General features: G+C 36.5%; 1 protein-coding gene across 2 annotated transcripts; it reads left to right on the top strand.

The window, feature by feature from the left end:
* The first annotated feature begins 1,446 nt into the window (after positions 1 to 1,446).
* Positions 1,447 to 10,360, top strand: LOC138241193 (galectin-1-like). 2 transcript variants are annotated; one of them, XM_069194232.1, is made up of 5 exons: positions 1,447 to 1,517; positions 5,300 to 5,344; positions 6,595 to 6,674; positions 7,328 to 7,493; positions 10,049 to 10,360. In XM_069194232.1, the coding sequence occupies exons 2-5, from the start codon at positions 5,339 to 5,341 to the stop codon at positions 10,193 to 10,195; spliced, it is 399 nt and encodes a 132-aa protein (XP_069050333.1). In that variant the 5' UTR covers positions 1,447 to 1,517; positions 5,300 to 5,338; the 3' UTR covers positions 10,196 to 10,360. The 2 variants fall into 2 exon arrangements, with proteins under 2 accessions (XP_069050333.1, XP_069050334.1); XM_069194233.1 differs by having other exon boundaries at positions 1,456 to 1,497.
* The last annotated feature ends 1,204 nt before the right edge of the window (positions 10,361 to 11,564 follow it).

Here is an 11,564-nt window from a genome sequence, read left to right as displayed (position 1 = left end):
AGTATTATACCCTTGCCACCAAATTATGTCAAACAATGATCTTTGCCAGCTTATTGCAAAAGTAGAAGTGCTTTGTATACTGTATTTTCATAATACCAGATTTCAGAAGATGTAACAGGATTTAAATTACCTGTACATTAGCTTACTGTACATAGAGTTAAGGAAAGTAGAGATTGCACCTAAGGAGTGAATACTGATTGGTGTGAAGTAATTAGTGGTGTACCACAATCAGTATTAGGGATTCATACAAGGAAAACTGAACTTTTTAATTTATACGAATGATCAAAGGTCCAGAGTTAAACTGTTAAAGTTTTCAGTTAATATCATATTAGGATGATGAGCAAACACTGTAGAAGTAGCAAATGGAAATCAAATAGGTTTTTGCATTAAGTTGGTAAAATGTAAACTATATATACACAATGGGAAGCACTGAGAAGAGGCTACCTATTCAAAACTGAGATATTTACGGTATGGTGACAAGTTACTTGCATATTTCAGACAATATGGGAAAGTAAATTATATGTTAAGATATACAGTATACTGTAATTGAAAGCACAGAATTGATATCAAGAATGGCATGATAAAATTGTATAACACACTTCAATGGCCTCACAGAAAATTCTGTAGACTATTGGTTACCGTATTATAGAAATTTTATTGCTGCTCTGGAATGAGTCCAGAGGAGAAAACCAGTTAACTAAACAGTTTAAGGGAAAATCCTACACTGACAGGCTGAAGTAAATGAATGTTTTTTGTCTTGAACAGGCAATATTACAGTGCTGTTTGATACAAATATTCCAAATCCTCAAAGGCATTGACAGAGTCAACCCAACAGATTTCTAGAGGGAAGTATATTTATAACTAAAAACAGGAGACACTTCTTTATCCTAAAATTTATGGGAGGATGGAATAAGCTATTAAGCCATGTTGTTGAAACTGGTATTCTGGATTCCTTCAAAAAACAGCGGGATGAGATCAGTTATCTACCAAATGGATAGATGGAATGAATTTCCGTCTCCCATTTGTATCATTTCGCATGTTCTTTCATTCTGCCCATCAGAAGTTGTACATTAAGATGATGTACACACTCGAAGAAGGCTCCACAACCGAAACGTTGTGTTTTCTTCTTCTCTTTTCTGCATGGAATGTTCAGCATGTCCCTTTGCAGCCTTCGCATGCTGACGCAGCTACCCACCTGAACTACATTAAGATAATGTACTGTTAACCAGTTCCCCTTGTAATTCAATAATAAATTAGTCACAACTGCTTTACAAGAGAAATTAAGGGATGACAGGAGAGGTTGTGGCATGAAGAAATTGGGTGGGGCTGGAAGCACAAAGTTCAGCCAATAATCACAGATGTTACCAAAAAAGGTAGAAAAAGTATTGGGATCCAGAGTTCCAGCACTGTATAAATAATGTAGAAACAGAAGTACCTGAACAACCACTTGAGGGACCTGGAACCACATTTGGAAGAAGCTTTCAGGAGCTCAGAACTGTGAGTGATTCTTCTCATAGGTAAAAGCATTAATGTTAATTATAGTAAGTAACCTCTCTCTTGCAATTGACTCGTGTGGGGGCCTGATCCCTGAGGTGACTGCTGCCTTTTCACTGGGGGGACTTGGTTGTTAGGCTTCCTGCCTGGTGTCCTGCTGGGTTTTGGTTTGACGATGTAAGGAAAGACAGAATGATTAAACTATATTCAAGTCTTCAAGTGTATTATATTATTATATTTTGATGGTGATCTTTTTAAAATAAAATTAAGAGATTAGACATTATTAAAATGACTATATAAAGATATCATAATTCTGGTTATATTATTATGTGACACCAGAAAATTCCATATATTGCAGAAGTTCTTAACAATAAGCATCTGACAGTTTAACTCTCCTGGTTCATTGAGGTAAACATAATATTATTTATTCGATTTGGTGCCTTTCATGGTACATCATATCGGGATATTGTATAATACAGCAATCCAACAAAAGAGACAGGTATACTGTGAATTAAACATGATGCAGAGACCTGTATTCCATAGTAAATTGCTAGTTGCTACTGTATGTAAAAGCTAATTATTTTAGTTTTATAGTCATAGTAGTGATTTACTTTTATTTACCCATAGTATCTAAATTTTAATAAAGTGATAAAAATGATGATGATGGTACTTTGCATGAACATTGCATCTACTGTATACTACTTTTTTAAAAGTGATTATGTTTTATATAAGAGTATACGTCAGCAAAAACTGCAAAAAAATATCCAAAACTAACATACTGTATACTGATTGCAAAAGTATTCACAACAGAATTCATGAGCTAATACTTTGGCAGAAACACCGTTGGCAGCAATATATTGTAGAAAGAATGCTGTATTAATTCTTAATATTATGATAGTGAGTTACTTTTATTTACCTGTGATACCTGCTATGTTCTGAAAAATTACAGTGATAGTAATTTGCATGGGTCTTGTATTGAATTGCCCACATTTTCATATTTTTCTGTAGACTGTTGTAAAGTGCACCAGATGGGATACGGTCAAAAGCATGTACTATAGTGACTGTTAGCCCTTGAAATTGCAGAAGTCTTAAATAAACAGGCTTTCATTTTCACAACTTTAATTCATTGTCAGTTTTTTTCTTTTTTATCTCAATATTTTTTAACATTGTGATGAAGAGGATCATTATACTGAAGTGAAAAGAGAGACTAAAAGATAGAAGACAGAATAGTGACATTCTCGCAATGATCAAATTCAATGCTATTCTTGAAGAGTTTAGTGAAGAGTGTGACAGCTTATAGTTTGAAATCCTTCCAAACTTTCTTTTACAGTAGTTGTGTATGGCTTGCCCAAAGAAGTATTGACAGTCCTCAACTGCCATCATACTGTCTTCAAGAGTTCTGGAAATTAATGCTTTTTAGCAGACCATCTCCTTCCTTAATCTGAGCATGAAACGGTTTACCTGCTAAGCCAAACACAATTCTTGATTTATCTTCTTCTAAAGGACCTTACAGTACTGGCCAGCTGCCTGCAACATGTGATGCCCTATCATAGTCATTTTTCTAGAGGAAAATCAAATATAAGTAGCACATCTTTTAGCAAGTTATTGAGTGCCTACTACAGTAAATAGTGTCTGATGAGTAGTAAAAGCTGAAAAATATTTATCCTATATGAGGATTCTTGTTAATGCAAAAGCATGACAAAACCTTTCTTTAACACTAAATGTGATTCTGCTTCAGGGTTAACCTTAGAATTTCTTTTCAACAAAGCTTTTCGGCACTCCACGTCACCATATGTTTAAATAAACCTACCATTTTACTCATCCTGGATCCAACATTTTGGTAATATCTCTCTATTGTCTATTTGGTAATGATAGTTACCAAATAGCAGCACATAGTACCACCCAGACTCTATCTGTCTTAAATTACAGTGGCCACATGTTGTGTTTTCTCTGGGCATCCAGGCTTTATTGTCTGAAAACTGGTTTAAATGGCCAGTGGGATGTCAATTGCCCGCCCAGGACATCTGTCCCTTGGAAGAACTGGTTACTCAATAAGGCTAACTGATGGTAGGACTGTGAGAGCATTTCTCTCTTGCAGATAGACATGTACTTACTGTATTACAAAACCATTTCTTAACTCTTTATGAAAATTCAGAAGCAAAAAAATGTACAAAATAAGTTAACAAAATATGTATTATATTTAACTTTAACAAAATAAGTTAAATATAATAATATAAATTGTTAACTTATTTAACTGTTAATAAGTTCACGGTTTAACTGTTTTTATAGTGTGCAACCTGCTCAGTGTATTTATTATATATGCTCTTGCCATATCACACTGGCCAGTACCGTTATGGCACTTAACCAGATGAATAATAGGACCCTATGTGGTGACTAATAGATCTCAAGAAAGCAAGGGGAGTTAGAAACAAAATTTGAGTGTAGTTGAGTGCAGTTCAAGAGTCGTGGTCAAAGACAGCTGCGCTGGTCAGAAAGCCAGAGGTTCAGAAGCCAATTAATCTCGGAACAGAGATGAGGAGCTCCACTTGGTGAAAAACCAATACTGAGCGTTGAGGTGAAGGTGTTGAGGGCTTAAGCATTCTGGGATGTAGTGGGTGCGGTGATGAAGGAAAGATCTGATTGGTTTATTAGTTAATGCAACAGCGTTTGCAGGAATTGGAAAAGGCTGGAGTCTGATTTGGAACAATAGGGGGTTGTTTGTGTGTCTGAGGCAAACAGTCCAAGGGAGTCAGAGGCGAATTCCATGAATGTTCCAATGTCCATAATTGGGAAATCCATCCAGACACAGACAAACAGAGTTAAAAGCCGGAGCGGGATCCGGCGCAGGGTCGGGGAAATAAAAGGGGGGTCACGGGACCACACGTTCCCTAATCCAGAAGGTCAGGACGCCATGATGAAGACTGTGCCGTAGAGTCGCTCCTGGATTCGCTGACAGGCGGGCTTCCGGGCATCCATATTCCAAAGCTGAGCCTAGGTTGGCAGGAACTCTGGCTTATATAGCACGGTGGGTTAGAACCGGAGGCAGGTGTAGGAGATCAGTACAATACAAGGAAGGGATGAAGCGTCCTTAAGAGGAGGGGTTTACGAGCATGACACTGGCATCTTGGTCAAATTTCCCATTGGTCTGTGAAGTGTTTTGAGTGGAGTGTCCATTATTATTATTTAGAAGGCAGCTTATCATTTATTTTGGCCTCTGTGGGTATTATTTAAGAGTTTAATACTCAGTAGCAGTCTGGGGTTTTCTAGGTGATTATGATGTTAGGCCTCTGTAATGCCTTGTCTGCATATACTACAGTATAAATATAGTACCTTGTTTGTTATCTGTTGATGTAGTGTGTAGTGTAGTGCTTGTATTGATATTGTTAATGAACATCTGTTTAACTAAGTGTGCCCAATGTATTACTCTTTTCACCAAAGATGTGCCAGAGAACCAAGAATTCTCCTGCCTCTACTTATACTTACCACTCGGGTATATTCTGGAGAAATCACTTACAAGTTGGGGGTTATGAATATTGATATCACTATTTTTGTAACCCCCTATTTGTAACAATTGATTGTTTTTTTTGTTGTCATTCTCTAAAGCTTTTTGAGAATCCACCTTTAAAGGGCTACATAAAACAAGTTATTATTATTTCTGGCTTCCTGAGTTAATGCAATGTTATCTTGATTTACCACAGTAAAGATAGACTTTTTAATTTGCACAAATAAGGGTCTGTAAATCCTGTATGTTTCGCCTTATTATTGTTATATGAATAATCACCAAATCTCTCTTTCTCCACTAGAGGATTCCTGCTTAGTCGCCTTTTTAATCCATTACAGCAAAATGTCGGTAAGATGAGCAATATTTAAAATTTTTATAGTACATCTGTTTCATAATAAACGACAGTTCTTTACTGCCTGATCAATCCCTAATACTGTAAAACTCTTTGAGATTGGTGTTCAAATATATGTGTCCCTGCTAAATAAAACCAGGGTTCTTTAAAATACAGAATTTCACAGATGTGTCTGAACATGACATTTAATGGTTACTTCAACATTGTAGTCACTGTGTATAGTTAAAATGTATATATATATAATTATATATTTTATATATATATATTCTTCTACTAATATTTCATCATGTAGAGAAAAAGTGCTTGTGTTATTCCAATATTTCAAAGAGTTTAAAAAAGGGCAGTAACTCTGTGCTGATTTACTGATTCAGCTGTGACCATTTCCTCACATGGGCATGAAAATATTTCTGTTATTGCAGAAACATGCAGCTAGCCTGGATTCAACTTCTGGGGTTCAACTTCAGTTTGGGTATAGGTGTGCAATGATCTATAATTATGTAGATTAAATTAGTAAACCAGGTAAATTTGTAGATGATGCAAAAATAGTAGTGAAAAATAGAAGTTACTGAGAGACAAAATCATTTAGATAGCTGTGTATGCTTCACTGTTCTTCTTTACACTGAGAGTTACTGTATGATTGTCTGGAATAGGATTCCCAATGCAATTATTGACATGAGACCAAAACTCTGGGCAAGTTTAAGACATAGTTAGATGAAGTTTTAGTTCAGTTAAGTAATTAATTTACTAAGTGACCAAGATAGGCTGAATGATCTCCTCTCATTTGCTTCTTTTATTATGTTCTTCTTCAAAGGAATCAATTTGTCTTGTACACATTTTATAATGCTGGGGGATAACAGAATACCTAGATAAGTTTATGTCTAATTTAAAAAATATTTGATTTTCTATCTTGTATATCTGGTTAAAAAACACAGGGTCTCATTTGGGGTAAAAATTTGAACATAACCCTTTAGGATACTTTACATTTTATAAGATTAATTATACAATTAGGGCAGCCTTGAAGCCCAAGTCACAAAAAAGTTTCGGTATTACAAACAAAAGGAAAATAGATGAAGTGAAAATGAATAAACTGAAAACAATATTTCCATCATTACTTTTTATGCAAAAATTGCCTATGTTTAAAGCTCATTCTTCATACTGTATATACAAATGTGCATTAGAAGGATGAATAATTACACAGACTTAAAATCTTGATGTAGACCACTTGCTGTGTGTGATATCTTGACAGGTGTTTTCGGTGACAAATGCAGTCGTTAAAGAAGGCACCGTCATCAGAATTGAGGGGAAGATAGCTCCAGATGCTGACGCGTATGTTACTGATTCATGTTTGTTTAATTAAGTACCTAGAGCTCTGAGGGAGAAAGGGATATCTCTGATACTTCACAACAGAGTGCAGATTGCACACATTCATAAAACACCTTTAGTTCCTTTTTAAGAATATCCTGAAAGCAACTCTCAAGTGTCTCAACTAGTGAAGGTGCTTGCCTGAAAACACACTTTTTTAAAATTAGTGAATACAAAAATGGGTGGATATAACATTAAGTAACTGCTGATTCTATTTTATATTAAATAGTGTATAATGATACCAATCCTGCACTGAGAGAATTAGATTAGATCAATAATCATAATACAAGTTAAAATGTAGCCTGAAACTCACATTAGTAACTTTCTATTAAAATTCTTGCCATCCTGTTTCTTTCAGTTCTGGGTATAAAACTCAGTGATTTCCCCAGTCCTGCCGAGCAATATTAAATGGCAGCTTAAGGATTGTTACTAAATTTCAGTAAGATATTAACAGTTTTTCACACCTAGAGATCATCAGTTATTGAATACTGAAGAGGCTCAAAGGCAGAGCTATAGTGAAAGAGGAGGGAAAGTGAAGACGTATCTTAGGAATTGGGAATAGGGAGTAATATACTGACAGATACAATGTTATTGATCTGCACTAATTTTATCCTCAGATTCAGTGTTAACCTGGGGAGTGATTCAGAGAACATTGCACTGCACTTCAATCCCCGTTTCCAAGACGATGGTGGTGTAATTGTCGTCAATTCAATGTCCAAGGGGAGCTGGCAAGCAGAGCAGATTGAAAAGGCCTTCCCTTTCAAGAAAGGAACTGTCACAGAGGTAAGAGATAGAGATACTATAAGTCAGGTTCTCTTATCACCAGTGTCTCTCTTTATCTCACTGAAGTCAGTGAAGCCCATGTTTGAGGTGTTTCCCTCCTCTCTCCTCTAACCCAGGCAAGCCCGCTTTGATATCACCCTGTCTCTATAGACAGGTGGTGACAGGCCCAGATGTGGCCATCCTACCCGAGAAAATGTGCTATAAGTATGTGGGTTGCCTGAAAAAAAATTCTAAAATTCTAAAATGTTTATTAAGCACAATTACTGCATATATTAGTTGTGCAGTAGTGCAAATTCAAAGGTTTAGTTTATATCTGTTTCTAAAAGAATATTATTTGGTATACTTCATCTACGTGCAATGGAGATGTTTTTGTAGGGTTTGTGTAAATGTGTCCAGAATTTTCTGATTTATGGTTTATGATTTTTTTAATTAAACCTTTTCTTGTCTTAATATAATTTAACAAGCAGAGACTTAAAGAAACCACTTAAAGAAAAGGTTACAACAAAGCATAGTTAAAAAAGGAAATTAGAAAGGTGAAGAAAGGAATATTGCAATGTGGGCTACAATAAATACTTTCTTCAAGTACCAGAATAGCAATTAGTATGGAATTTACTTCCATCAATGGAATCTGAATCCACCTAAAAAATACAATATAGTTCAGTTTAGGCTGTTTAGAGCCAACATTAAATATACATTGAAAGATTTATTGCACTTTTTCTCCGATTTCTTGGAAAGTAGGGGTCTTCATATAGAAAAGGCATTATCCATATATATACTCATGGAAAAAAGAAACGCAGCAATTCCCCTCTTCCACACTCTGGCCCTACTGTCTGTGTGGAACAGGCTAAAGAGTGACTCATCCATGAAGAGGACCTGATGCCACTGCTGATGAGTTCATGGCAGCCTCTGTCTGGCCCAAACCAGTCGTGTGTGACATCTAGGAGGTGTGAGAAAAGTGCCTCTGGCCTTGCTCTAAGTTGACACCTTCTCTGCAATTGGGACACATTGGGGCGGCTTACTCCATAGTGGCTGGCAACGCCGGCACATGACATGCCTGCCTGCAGCATGCCAATGGCCCTCTCCCTTGTTTCTGGTGACATTCGAGGCATTATGGAATGCACAGAAAACTGACTAAGTGTGGCCTTTTTCTTGCAGTGACCTACAGTAAGCTTTGAATTAAAACCTTTTTAAAGATGTCTTGATCAGGCATTGTTACACCTCGTTGGGTAAAAGTGCACCTAACGAGCTTTCGTGTGACTGGCAAGTTGCAATGCCTCACTGCACAAGCTGTATTGCTGGTCAGAGGGCTTAAAACAAATTGAGTCCTTTTTGTGAAAGTACATACAGTAAGCTATAACTAGTATTCTCATTTCAGAAAATGTTGTGTTTCTATTTCCATCAGTATACATACTGTACAGCTGCACCTGTTGAGTTCAGTGAGTTTTAAGTTTCCATTGCAATTTGTGTTACAAAGTAAAAAAAATACGTTGTTGAGTTATGCAAATGGATTCTTCTATTACACATGCATTTTAATTAAGGCATGAGATATCCATTCACCCATTTTCTAACCACTTCATCCAATTCAGGGTCGCAAGGAGCTTGAGCCTATTATGGCAAGAAATGGGTGCGAGACAGAATACACCTTGAATGGGATGCAAGTCCATCACAGGGAACACACAGAAACAAACACAGACCTATACTCACAACAGGGCCAATTTTCCTTGAACCCTACTAGTGGGACTCTGGGAAGAAACCCAGGGCCCCAGCACTGTGAGGCAGAAATGATAACCACTACACCACCATGCTGCCTTGCATGGGATATCCTTTATATTTCAAATACAACTCCTTAAATTGCATGTTGGCCTGTTGGCATGAGGCTGGATTAACCTTAGACAGGTCTGTTGCGGCACAATTTCTAGTCTAGTCGTGGTATCTCACGACAAAAGCAGAAGTGAAGCAAAATAACACAAAAGGTGCTTGCTGTGATGTAAAAAGAATGCACAGGTTTTGCAAATTGTATGGAAAAATACATGGAATGAAACATCATATGGTGTATTGAAAAGGCACTGCTTTTTACTGCATTTATATTTATATTCACACAGTGAACATAAACAAAAGGATTTTGAAAATGACACCACTTAGAATACTAATACAAGTACTAAAATAATACATTTTGCAACATTTCACTGCAAGGAGTTTAGTTGGGAACTGATAAATTATCTTTACCCTCATCAGAAAATGTAATGCAATAGGCACATTGTTAATAGATCTGGGTTCAACGTCGTACCGATGTTTCATTCCAGCAGGCACCGTAATCTACTATAAAATCATACATATAATTTTAAATACTGAGAGAGCGCTGTTTAACTTAGAACTAAAGTTCAGATTATCTGTTCACTTTTATTTCTGTATACAGTTTAGAATTCCTTATTTTATTTCTGTACATTTCAAGTTTTAGTTATTTGGCCTTCAACTATTTATCACTTTATTTATAAGCAAATAATTTCCTTCGTAATGAGCTGCTGACTGATTCCTTTTTTTCTTTCTCTCTTTAGTTAAAAGTGAGAGTGAAGAGAGATATGTTTGTGGTGGAGGGTCCTCACAATCTGAAGGTGGAATTTCGTGACCGTCTGCATCTGCCATCAATAACCACTATCTTTATTATTGGGAAATTCAACCTCACTGCCTATGATATCCATTAACCTCCTGACAACACAATGGTCCTGTGCCCACCCTTTAATTCCTTCTGCTTCTTAATGTCACTTCTGCTTCCTTAACTTGGCCAGGTAGTCATTTCTCAACCAAAAGGGTTTTAGACACAAATGTCTTTGGAAAAATCCTGGAAAACAATAAATCACTAAAACACCTCATTGTTTCGAGTGCCTTGTTCTCCTAATATCTCTTTGGTGTTAATTCTTAAATTAGGGGAGATCCCATGATGCTGTGTGAGCTGGCTCAGTGAAGAAAACACCTGATTATTGAAAACTATGGCAGAATTAGATATAGCTGGACTGATTGAGTCTTTAGCGTTCACAGTAAGTGGAATTCCATGTGATGGGGAAGAACTGTTATAACTTGTTGAGAAATGAAGAACTCTTCTCCTCATCTGAATTGAATCAAAAGCAGAGGTACAATTTATTGATACAAAACCAAAATCATGCATAAAGACAACAAACGTAATAGAATATATCTGTGAAATGAACTGCTGTAATACAAAAAACTAGTCATTCACTCTTGTATTACAAAGAGTTAATACATTTAAAGAGTTAAAAAAACACATTGACTATAACACTCTAGTTTGTACTGTAAGTTCTATCACTCTCATATAATTAAATGACATTTATTCTCTGATACAAGTAAATATGCATTTACTACTATGAAGTAAACATCGAACATGCATTTGGAATAATCATTTTACTCTCAAGGATGTGAATAAGGAAGTTTATATTCCAAAATCTATTTTGTCCATGCATCCCTGATGAGATGATCTTCGCAATGGCAAGACGGAGATGGGATGGATTAGTCTGTGGCAGCTTGCACTGCTATGTGCTGGGAGGGTCCTGATGCAGACAGAGGAGAGAGAGTTTTTGCCTGGCACTGCCTAACTGTTGGCTTCAAGCATCTGTGCCAAAGTAGCGTCTTGCTGCCTTTGGTCTTTAAAAACAGTCTGTGCATAGTTTGTCTTCTTGGGGTACGGCTACAAGGTCAACAACGGGGGAACTTGGTTTAGCCCGGCTAAGCATTATTTAGAATATTCTGTTGATCAGTGGAAAATAACTGAGGTTTTGTGAAACAAGATTTCTTCTTTTTTCACAGAGAACACCTTGGGTAGAATTCATGTTTTTTTATGGACTCTCTCAGCATCTTGGAGAAACCTTTAAGTTTTGACTTAGATTGATTTCAGTAATGTGATTGAAAAAGTTTATAGAATTTGTAGAAAAATGTATTTCCAAGGCTAAATATCTCTGACCCGCAGAGCAGGAATGCCTTGAAAATGAACCTCAACAAATGAGCAGTGCTCACATGGGAAACAATACTTGACTTAAACAAAGATCTCTGACACAAAGTGGA

The sequence above is a fragment of the Lepisosteus oculatus genome, chromosome 9 (genome assembly GCF_040954835.1).
Source record: "Lepisosteus oculatus isolate fLepOcu1 chromosome 9, fLepOcu1.hap2, whole genome shotgun sequence".
Classification (NCBI taxonomy): Eukaryota; Metazoa; Chordata; class Actinopteri; order Semionotiformes; family Lepisosteidae; genus Lepisosteus; species Lepisosteus oculatus.
Note: the sequence above shows the minus strand (reverse complement) of the source record. Positions and strands in the feature narration are given on the sequence as shown.

Bases quoted from the DNA above. Each gene is read 5' to 3' on its own strand.
- LOC138241193 (XM_069194232.1), top strand. The intron at 6,675-7,327 runs GTATGTTACTGA...TTTTATCCTCAG, and splicing joins ATAGCTCCAGATGCTGACGC to ATTCAGTGTTAACCTGGGGA. The intron at 7,494-10,048 runs GTAAGAGATAGA...TTCTCTCTTTAG, and splicing joins AGAAAGGAACTGTCACAGAG to TTAAAAGTGAGAGTGAAGAG.